The 12,037-nt window shown below is 45.0% G+C and overlaps 1 protein-coding gene across 1 annotated transcript in view; it reads right to left on the bottom strand.

The window, feature by feature from the left end:
- The window catches only part of VEPH1 (ventricular zone expressed PH domain containing 1), an 881,348-nt gene that overhangs the window by 63,363 nt on the left and 805,948 nt on the right, over nucleotides 1–12,037 (bottom strand). The window contains exon 12 of the mRNA XM_069726749.1: nucleotides 10,812–10,948. Coding sequence (XP_069582850.1) covers nucleotides 10,812–10,948 — 137 coding nt within the window. The remainder of the gene's footprint in view (nucleotides 1–10,811; nucleotides 10,949–12,037) is intronic.

Here is a 12,037-nt window from a genome sequence, read left to right as displayed (position 1 = left end):
CAATACCCCGTCACTTTAGATTGCATCACAAATGTGATGCGAAATTATTAAAGGTGAGAGGTATTGATGTTTTACATCTGGGAGTTCGGGGTGGGGACAATAAGAAATTACTGGCACAAAAAGAAACAAAATGGATAGTGCAATTGGGCACCTTGGCACCAAATGGCCTCAATGAGGCGTTGAGTTTTTCCTCCTTTCTGTGATTGGGGCCTCCCCTCTCTCTCTGCCCTTGGTGTACTTTTCTGTACTTCTTTGTATTACATACCTCCTAAGCGCTCCTGAGGCTAATACGGTATTTATAGTCCTCACCGCCCGGTTTCCTATACCCATTTGTAGTCGGGTGGTTGTTTTTATCGTGTTTTTAAATATATTTTTTATTTTTGTATTTTTAACATGTGTTTCTTTTCTATATGTTTATATTAATAGTGAACTGGAGTGATGTGATGCTTTGTGGTGGTCCTTGCTATATTGCCCTGTGGCCCTGTTAACCTCTATGATCATATCTCCCATGATGTAAAAGACCCCATTGACCATCAACACGGTGCAAGTGAACATAATGTTCCCTATCCATCATTCACGGACTACTTATGCATGAAGAAAAGGACAAGTGGGCCATATCAGTTAAACCATTGCGCGGAAATTACATTATTTGTTCATTTTGTATGTTTTTTTACATGTATTGTGATTTTTCCAAACAATTTTTGGTTTTTCTGTGTCCCATATATGTGACCCGTGGGATGAGAGTCTGATGGGTGTCCTTTTGTGATCTGGGGGAGTGAGGCGGGCGGACTTTGGATCGGGTGCACTCTCATCTGATTGCCTATAATCACCTCCCTGTTACTATGTCAGTGGCAGTGCGCATCGCGCTGTGGGCCGTCTTCTCCCGGCGTGCACGGGCGTCTGTGTGGCTCGTTTGCAGATTGGGGGTTTTTTCCCTGTATCTGTGGGCTTGCTGTGACGCCTGTCTGCGCTGCCGGGACCTGCCGGACGCAGTGCGCATGCGCCGCTAGCGCTACTGTCATTGGTTGCTGGGAGCCATGTGACCCAGGTCAGGGGCTAATTTAAGGTCCTCCACAGCATTTCACAGTTATCCCCTTGAGAAAGCGGCGATCTGCGGCCGCGAAACGCGCGTCGGGGACCACCTCCCGACTGCCCCTCCATCCTGCCCTAGCACACGGTAAGCCCCTGTTATTTTGCTGGCGATTTTTGATCTGTTTACTTTTGTATTGCACTGCCAGCAGCTATGGTACTTGTGCATGCATCAGGTGCTTACCGGTTAGGTTAGTGACACTAGAACTTTCTTCATTTGCCCCTAGACCGGTATAATTTTGGTATTATTCCCATGTTAGCCGTATGACTTTTGGTACTCTATGGGGTCCCTAGATACGTTTTTACATGGCACGTGGGAGCCCATGTTTATCCGGGTGGACACACGTATGGTTCTTTTGTGATGTGTATTTGTGCTCAGTGTGTTACTTTCCTTTTTCCTTTTTTTTCCTCCCTTAGTTTATTGGGGGAGGGCGGGCAGGACTATGATATACACCCATTTGGGTTGGTATCATAGGGAGAGGGAACAGGGGTATGGGGTTATGTTTTCAGCTTATCATTTACAGTCATCTTTGTTCATATTATTTGAATATATTTGAAATGTTATTATATGTTATGTGTAGCTTTTTGAATAAAGTTGATTTATTGTTCATCAATGCTCAGTTCTTTCTCCGGACATATAAGACTCTATATTGTGTAATGCAGCCCCGCATAGGCAGGCTCTATAGTATAATGCGGCCCCTCATAAGAAGACTATAATATAATGCAGCCCCTATTGGCAGACTCTATAGTATAATGCAGCCCCTCATAAAAAGACTATAATATAATGCAGTCTCTATAGGCAGACTCTAATATAATGCAGCCCCCCATAGGCAGACTGTAATATCGTGCAGCCTCCCCATAGGCAGACTCTAATATAATGTAGCCCCCCATAGGCAAACTGTAATTTAATGAAGCCCCCCATAGGCAGACTACAATATAATGCACACCCTTAGGCCTCTATAGTATAATGCACCTTCAAAAAAATTACAATACTCACCTCTCTTCCTCTTCGTTCCTCCGCTGCTCTGAGCTCTCGCACATATCTGAACAGCGGGCACCGAGCAGTGATGTAATCGTGCCCGCTGTCAGTGTCTGCGTCAGACTCTGAGGGGGGATGATGGGAGAGGAAGCATAAGCTCCTTCGCTCGTTAATGCAGTCAGCTGTATCGGCATCCAGCCGATACAGTTGAACCTGTGATGATTGGTGGGGGGCCAACTGCTGGCACGAGGGTCCCCCGTCTGCTCAATGGCCCCATAGCGGCTGGATGGCAGAACAGGGAGATTGATTCTCCCTGCTCTGCCACAGAATGTAACTGTATTGGCATGCTGTGCACGCTTAAACAGTTACAGTAGCCTAGCTCCAGGTGGACCCCCTCAGCTCCCTTTGCCCCCCACCGACAGCTACGCTACTGGTGTATGGATAAAATTAGGCAAACAAACACTAAAGGCAAAATTAGCACAGCTGATACCAAAATGTTCCCAGAAAGTAAAAAAAATTGTAGGGCATAACTCAAAGTGTATAGTGCATTGATTAACAAAACCCGGGAGTGGGAAAATGTGGAGAATTTCCTCAAGCAAAATATCCAAGGTGATAATTAGGCTGTTCCAGGTGTTGAGAATCAGGTGGCAAACTGCAGGTGTCCGAGACAATGCATCCACACAGGCTGAGAGATCCGGCAAAGCCGGACAAGTTCCACTGCCTAATGGCAAGCTGCATTACCAGTAGAGGTAAATCATCCATACCCATAGCAAGTGTGTTGCGGCTGCTGCAACTTGCAACCCATGGTCTATACCCGTTCCCTAAAATAAGCATAGCTCCCAAATTCTAAAAACATGGAGAGGGTGTTAGGCTCACCTGATGAGGTGGATTCTCTCAACCTCAAAGTAATTATGCCAATACTGAAGCCCCACTACTACATCCCTTCCAAGGGCCATAATGCCCTAAAAATGCCCCCTATATTGCATGATACCCTCATGGTGAATGCTATCTTCAGTCCCCCCTCACGCACATTAGGATGAAACCACAGTGCCTCCAGCAAAGTATGATGCCACCACAGTAGCTACAACACAGTATAATTCCTGTCACAGTACGATGCCCCTAGAGTGACCCCCACACCATATCATGGCCTCACAACTCCCCTATATATAGCATTATAGCTCCACAGTCCCCTATGCAAAGTATAATGATTCTCACTGGCCTCACACACAGAAAGATGGTCCACACACAATATGATGTCCCCAACAGATCCCATTGTCAATAGAATGTCCCCCACAGCCTTCCACAAAATATGAAGACCCCCACACACAATATGATGTCCTCTATAGCCCCAACATGCAGTATGAGGGCCCCCACAACTCTCCATGCAGTATGAGGGCACCTACACATATTATGATGTCCCCAAGGATCCCACAGGCATTGTGAGGGCCCCACACAATGGGTCCTTGCTTTGCTTTGCTCTCTCTGGCTCTGGCCTATGTTCAGTATCTCACAGACAGGCCTGTCCTACACAGAGCTCCTGCTCTGATCCTTGCAAGAGAATACTTACACACCCAAACCTTAACTGAAAGTTTAAATGGGAATTGTAGACCTGGGCCACTCCCAAACTCAGAGTGGAAGGAGAGATTTGTCCCATTACCTTCCTACAGATCTTTAAAAAAATGAAAGTCCCTGTCAGGTTTTCCTAAGTCTCATTGGGTCAAATAGTTTTACCAAATCCACACTCTCTTTTTTTTTGTATTGCAACCACACCTGTGACTATAATTACAATGACCTGTGACTATAATTACAATGCACAATAAAAGAGAGTGTTGATGTTACAGTGGCTATATTTTGGTTGCAGAATATTCAGAATGCAATGTCGCATTGTGAAAATTTCAACTAACGATTAACTAATGAATGTGGAAGCATTGAAATCCAGCAGGTTTGGAATTTCAAAAACTAACTTGTCTAGTTGACTAGAAGATGGCAACAGTATTCAATTCACTAGTTGTGATTTAGAAGTGTGACAGTGATTTTTACGACATATGGACAAAGTTACCATGTAGCTCTAGCCGTATAGCTTTAGGCCAATAGAAAATTCCATATTTTAACCCATTAAACAGCAAGCGATTTTTGTTTTTGCACCTTCATTAATTTTGTCTTTACATTCCAAGAGCCATAACGTTTTCACTTTTCCATCAACCTAGCTGTATAAGGCTACGTTCACATTTGCGGTGCGTCGGGCGCAACCGCGGCGACGCATGCGCCATGCGCCCCTATATTTAACATGGGGGGCGCATGGACATGCGTTTTGTTGCGTTTTGTGACGCATGCGTTTTTTGGGCGCAAGCATCAGGGCGCAGAGGACGCTGCTTGTTGCATTTTTTTTGCGCTATAAAAATGAACGCATGCATCACAAAACGCAGCATTTTGCTGCGTTTTGCATGCGTTTTTGCATGCGTTGTGCGTTGCGTCACCGACGCAGCACACAACAACGCAAATGTGAACGTAGTCTAAGGGCTTGTTTTTTTGTAGGACAATTTGTTTTGAATGACACCATCCATTTTACCAGATAATGTACAGAAAACAGGAAAAAATTTCCAGTGCAGTGATGTTGTCTTTACTTTGTTCATTGTGCGGTAAGCAAGACATGGCAATATGATTTTCAAAGTCAGTACAATTAAGACGATACCAAACATACCATATACAGTATACTCAAGTATAAGCCAACCCGGGTATAAGCTGAGGCACCTACTTTTGCCACAAAAAACTGGGTAAGCTTATTGACTCAAGCATAAGCTGGGTATGCATTGTCCCCTCATCCCTATCATAGTATGAATGGCTCCCCCATCCCTGTCATTGTATGCATGGCTCCTCAGTCCCTGTAATTGTATGTGTGGCTCCCAAGTCCCTGTCTTGGTATGCATGGCACCTATGTCCCTGTCATTGTATGCATGGCTCCCCAGTCTCTGTCATTGTATGCATGGCTCCCCAGTCCATATCCTGGTATGCATGGATCCCCAGTTCCTGTCCTGGTATGAATGGCTCCCGTCCCTGTCATTGTATGCATGGCTCCCTAGTCCCTGTCCTGGTATGCATGGATCCCCAGTCCCTGTCCTGGTATGCATGGATCCCCAGTCCCTGTCCTGGTATGCATGGATCCCCAGTTCCTGTCCTGGTATGAATGGCTCCCGTCCCTGTCATTGTATGCATGGCTCCCCAGTCCCTGTCCTGGCATGCATGGCTCCCCAGTCCCTGTCATTGTATGCATGGCTCCCCAGTCCCTGTCATTGTATGCATGGCTCCCCAGTTCCTGTCATTGTATGCATGGCTCCCCAGTCCCTGTCATTATATGCATGGCTCCCCAGTCCCTGTCATTGTATGCATGGCTCCCCAGTTCCTGTCATTGTATGCATGGCTCCCCAGTCCTTGTCTTGGTATGCATGGCTCCCCAGTCACTGTCCTGGTATACATGGCTCCCCAGTCCCTGTCATTGTATGCATGGCTCCCCAGTTCCTGTCTTGGTATGCATGGCTCCCCAGTCCCTGTCCTGGTATGCATGGATGCCTGGCTTCCCAGTCCCTGTCCTGGTATACATGGCTCCCCAGTCCCTGTCATTGTATGCATGGCTCCCCAGTCCCTGTCCTGGTATGCGTGGCTTCCCATTCCCTGTCCTGGTATACATGGCTCCCCAGTCCCTGTCATTGTATGCATGACTCTCCAGTCCCTGTTCTGGTATGCATGGCTCCCCAGTCCCTGTCATTGTATGCATGGCCCCCCAGTCCCTGTCATGATATGCATGGCACCCACATCCCTGTCATTGTATGCATGACTCCTCTGTCCCTGTTCTGGTATACATGGCTCCCCAGTCCCTGTCATTGTATGCATGGCTGCCCAGTCCCTGTCCTGGTATGCATGGCTCCCGTCCCTGTCATTGTATGCATGGCTCCCCAGTCCCTGTCCTGGTATACATGGCTCCCCAGTCCCTGTCATTGTATGAATGTCTTTCCTGTCCCTGTCTTGGTATGCGTGGCTCCCCTGTCCCTGTCCTGGTGTGCATGGCTCCCCAGTCCCGGTCCTGATATGCATGGCTCCCCAGTCCCAGTCCTGATATGCATGGCTCCCCAGTCCCTGTCCTGACATGCATGGCTCCCCAGTCCCTGTCCTGGTTTGCATGGCTCCTTATACCCTTATCCCTGTGTATGATTCCTGTTGCAAAAAAAATTTTTATTTACCTGCCTGCGCTCCCTTGGTGGCACTGCATCTTTTTCCGGCTTCCAGCAGCTCTTCCTGATGAGCAATCACGTGGCCCTGCTCATTAAGGTAATGAATATGCGCACCATGCCTAATGGAGTGGAGAGGCATGCATATTCATTACCTTAATGAGTGGGGCCACGTGATCGCTTGGCTGGAAGAGCTGCAGGTGCCGGCGGCCGGAACGAGATGCAGTGACAGCACAAAGGGCACGATGGTTGGTGAGAATGATGAGTGCTGGGAGCCGGCAGTTGTGGCTGGCACTGTGCGCTATTACAGCAACGGCACAGGTTTTAGCCATGGCCACCAGCTACGGCCTCTGTGATCCGCTGCTCTGCCGCTCCCCCTCCCCCACCGGCTTTCTCAGACCGTGACTTGTGTATAAGCCGAGGGGGGTCTTTTCAGCACAAAAAAAGTGCTGAAAAACTCGGCTTATACATGAGTATATACGGTAAGTGTTTTTCATATTATAGTGGTTTAAAACATTTAGAACTGTGCAAAAAAATATTTGGTCTGTGTCTCCATTTTCTGAGACCAGTAAATTTTTAAAATTTTTCCATTACTGAGCATGAGGGCTTTTTGCATTTTGAATTTTTTTGGGGGGTCATTGTGGCAAACATAAATCCGTTTTTTTTTTCAATGTTGGCGTTCACCAGTTAAGACAAATATTTTTATACCTTATTAGTATGTGCAATTGTACATGAATACCAAATATGCAAACATTTTTACATTTTTATTTTTTTAGATTTTACTATTCTTGTGGAAAGGTTGGTGATTTAAACTTATATATATATTTTTTTGCATACTTTTAAAATATTTTAACATTTTTAATTAGTCTCCTTAGGGGTGTTGAATCTGCTATTGCTTGAACACCTATGTGGTACACTTCAATAATATAGTATTTCAGGGTATTGTGAAATTGATGATCTCAAATTAACCCATTCATAGGAGATACCATATCGTAAACTTGGGAGCTCCCAGCTGCCATCGCAACCAACTGGCAGCCCACAATCATTTTGCGTGGGATGCCAATGGCTGTCAGGACTGACAGCTGCTCTCTGGCTGCATGATAGATTCTGCTGTCACGTCTAACAGTGGCATTTATGTAGTTAAACTAATGCGTAACACAGCCAGCAACTGTGTTGCATGGAGCAGGCTCAGCTCCTGAGCCTGCTACATAAAGTGATAGCGCATGGCTTCCATACATGTTGCTAAGGGATTAGGGAAGAGTTACAATTGGCTTACAATCTACAAGGTATAGGGGGAAGAGACAGTAGACTAATTTTTTTGAAGCAGCTCAGTTAATAATAAGGTGAACAGGGTTATTGAATGTTGTAGGCCTTTCATATATCGGACCTTTCACAAGATTTTACAATACAGACTGCATACATTACTAAATAGATTACTTTGCTCCAAGATATACAGTATTTAGTAATTTGTGCTGTTTCTATTGTGAAATCTGGTGACCGATCTGCTTAAAGAGATGGGTTCAGATTACATTTGAAGGCTTGAAGGTGGATTAATCAGGTGGGCAAAGGTGACAAAAGATTGGAGTGGTGCAAAGGAGATAGAGGAGAGAAGAATAAAGCAGTAGTCTGGGCAGGCTGATGATGTTGTGCACTAGCATTTTATTCACTCAACGTGGAGGAGAGGGCTAATTTGAGAAAATGTTTTTGAGTTTGCTGTAATAGGAAGTAGTAAGGGCTCAGATGTGAGATTTGAAGGACAGAGAAGACTCATAGGAGTCATTAAAGGTTTTCTCCAGTGAAGATAAGTTATCAGCACTTATTCTTAAGGTACCTTCACACATAACGATATCGTTAACGATATTGTTGCTTTTTGTGACGTAGCAACGATATCGTTAAGGAAATCGTTATGTGTGACAGCGACCAATGATCAGGCCCCTGCTGGGAGATCGTTGGTCGCTGAACAAAGTCCAGAACTTTATTTCGTCACTGGATCTCCCGTGGACATCGCTGGATCGGCGTGTGTGACACCGATCCAGCAATGTCTTTACTGGTAACCAGGGTAAACATCGGGTAACTAAGCGCAGGGCCGCGCTTAGTAACCCGATGTTTACCCTGGTTACCAGCGTAAAAGTAAAAAAAACAAACAGTACATACTTACCTACCGCTGTCTGTCCCCGGCGCTCAGCTTCTCTGCACTCTTCCTGCACTGGCTGTGAGCGTCGGTCAGCCGGAAAGCAGAGCGGTGACGTCACCGCTCTGCTTTCTGGCCGCTGTGCTCACAGCCAGTACAGGAGGAGTGCAGAGAAGCTGAGCGCCGGGGACAGACAGCGGTAGGTAAGTATGTACTGTTTTTTTTTTTTTACTTTTACGCTGGTAACCAGGGTAAACATCGGGTTACTAAGCGCGGCCCTGCGCTCAGTAACCTGATGTTTACCCTGGTTACCCGGGGACTTCGGGATCGTTGGTCGCTGGTGAGCTGTCTGTGTGACAGCTCTCCAGCGACCAAACAGCGACGCTGCAGCGATCCGGATCGTTGTCGGTATCGCTGCAGCGTCGCTTAATGTGAAGGGGCCTTTAGGATAGGTGATAAATTATAGATTAATAGGTGGCGACTGCTGGGGCCCACCTTGATAGGCAGAAAGGAGCACTTTTAGCCCTGTTAGAATAGAGGGCAGTGCACATGCCTGACCACTGCTCCATTCATTCTTTCTGTGCCTGGTAGAAAAAGACAAGTGCAGCACCCAGCAGGCCAATACAGAATGAACTGAGAAAGCATTTGCACTATCACTCCATTCCAACAGGGATAAAGGTGTCTCGTCAAGGACAGAAGTGCCCCTTTCTGCTCATTGGTATGGGTCACAGCAGTTAATCCTCCATCGATCTACATTATTACTTATCCTGTGATTGATAATTCTGGTAGTGAAATGGTGGAAAATTATGAATTCAGCACTAATGCCAGAAGAGTAAAACAGTTTGTGGAATGATCACGTCCTATCTGATGTCGGTGGTCTTATTTGCTTCAAATTCTAATAAAAAATGGATTGGTTGGCATTGTAAACCCAACAGGCTTGCTTTTTCCAAAATATATAGAGTGACAGGCACCACTAGGCACTTTTTAAGGGCAGTCCCACATGTCCAGATAATTCCGGAACCGGAAAAATCGGTACCGGAATTATCCGTGTCCGTGTGCCCCTGCGTTTCTGTGGCACATCAGTGTGGCACACGTGCGGCACACGTGTGCCGCCCGTGTGCCCACTGGGTACCACACGCACCGTGCAGGAGACAGAGCTAAAGTTTAGCGCTGTCCCCTGCATCTGGTGCTGAAGCCGCTATTCATATCTTCTCTGCAGCAGCGTTTGCTGTAAAGAAGATATGAATAATCCTTTTTTTTGTTGTTTCTCGTGTTTAAAATAAAGGTCCATATCCCCATCCCCCTCCCACCCCCTGTGCACCCGCCCGCTGTTCTTAAAATACTCACCCGGCTCCCTCGCTGGCTGGCATTGCTTCCTGTCCTGGCCGCATCTTCTACTGTATGAGCGGTCACTTGGGGCCGCCGATTACAGTCATGAATATGCGGCTCCACCTCCCATAGGGGAGGTGGAGAAACAACACGAGAAACAACAAAAAAAAAGGATTATTCATATCTTCTTTACAGCAAACGCTGCTGCAGAGAAGATATGAATTGCGGCTTCAGCACCATGTGGGGGGGACAGCGCTTACTGTAGCGCTGTCTCCTGCACGGCATACGGATTGCACACGGACAATGTCCGTGTGCGATACGTGTTTTACACGGACCCATTGACTTTAATGGGTCCGTGTAATCCGTGCGCTCCCACGAACACTGACATGTCTCCGTGTTTGGCACACGGAGACACGGTCCGCAAAAAATCAATGACATCTGCACAGATGCATTGATTTGAATGTGTCTACGTGTGTCAGTGGCTCCGGTACGTGAGGAAACTGTCACCTCACGTACCAGAGCCACTGACATGTGAAACCGGCCTAATATAGGCGATAAAAATATAATCAGAATTTTAAACATTTTTACAGCAAGTAAACCATAAATAGTTAAATTACTTATGAAAATTTGCAAAAATCCCCATTATAGAATCGTAAAAGAATAAAACTGTGTATTTTAGAAAACTATATATTTATGTGACAAGTAAGCAATATTATCCTACGTGGATCAATTAGTTTCTTTTCCAAAATCTAAGTACTTTTTCCAAACATGTTGACTTGTGTTTTTCTATTTACAGCCAACATTTAGTCAGATCTAATCCCCTACTCATCCCATTTGTACAAAATGTACAGTACTGTTCAACGTAAATCAGCACCCTGAAGGCCAATTTGGACTGGAGGCCATGTGCGGAGTTTCTGCAAAGAAAAGATCAAAAAAACAAACATGTCCAGAGGCTATGGCTGGCAGCTACAAGCTATACTATCACAACTGAGGAATAATTAAAACCTTCAGGGGAACCTGTGTAAACATCAAGGGAAATGTAGAGTACATGAATGCTTACACATTTTCCTTTGCGAAATAGAAGCTGATTTCCTGCCAGGGTGAAATAGCGCGTTTTCCATCTTCTGATAAACTTCCACCGGACCTGCTTCTCTTTAAGTCTCCCTTCAATCAGAGGTTGGCCTTCTTGATTCACGACTGCAAGGAAAAAAAAACTGAAAAATCAACAATTAAACACATTTTTCTTTAGGCTGTAAAAATCAAAGCTTGGAAATAAGCCATACACAACAATGACCTTTTGTAAGAATGTAACGAGTAAATCATTGAAGAAAATGCTTTATCTGAACTTCATATGGATGATTAAGAAAAATCCTCCCGGACATTTTATATACTGTTTGGTAAATGTTACAGTCTCATCTACTTAGAAGGAAATATCTAAGATTTGATAAATCCATTCAGGAGATGATATCTAAACAATGCCCATTGTACACTGTACTTACAAGAATTGTTTTCTAGCATTTAGCTTTCAGTATCTGCTACAGATTGGGATATGTTTACAGTAAGTCTGGTCATGGGAATATAATGACGAAAATGTGCTCATTTGTATGAATTACATTTCTGGAGCCTTCTAAGACTATTGGACACAAACAAGTTTTTCTTCTCATTAGTCAAGCAGTTTCTCTTCCAGCAAGCTTTTGGTTTCTTGAACAAACATGTCTATTGTGGCCAAACCAGAGAACATTTCACCTTCCTGTAGTGTTTGGAAATGTTTCCGAACCACTTTCCCAAAATATCTCAAGATGAATAAGCAAATTATGCCCAGACTGGTATTCACTTGTAAATCAAGAAACATATCGAACATTTTGTCATACTTATTGGCAAGATGATAACGTTCATTTTGCCTGGCATACAGACAGTACCCACCTTTCCTGAAAAAACATGCTTTGGCCACAATAGCCACTTTGTCCATGACACATGTAGCACAGCCAAAGAACTCAGTATTGCGCCACTAACTTGAACAGTAATAAAAAATGAACGATGTTATGTTGCAACCAGAAAGTTACCGTAACCTCGACTTGGAATCCACAAAAAGTCCAGTGGATTTGGAGTTCTGCAACTTGCAAGTCATAATAGAGACAACTTGCTGGTTGCAGCATGACTACATTCATCTTAATTATGGTGCAATTTTGCTACACAACATATTTTTTTTTACCAATAAAGGGCACTATAGGCTATCATTTGAGAATAATATACAGCAAGGATCAGCAATCTGCAGCATTTTAATTG

The sequence above is a fragment of the Ranitomeya imitator genome, chromosome 5, assembly GCF_032444005.1.
Source record: "Ranitomeya imitator isolate aRanImi1 chromosome 5, aRanImi1.pri, whole genome shotgun sequence".
Classification (NCBI taxonomy): Eukaryota; Metazoa; Chordata; class Amphibia; order Anura; family Dendrobatidae; genus Ranitomeya; species Ranitomeya imitator.
This window is presented reverse-complemented; position numbering and strand designations above follow the sequence as displayed.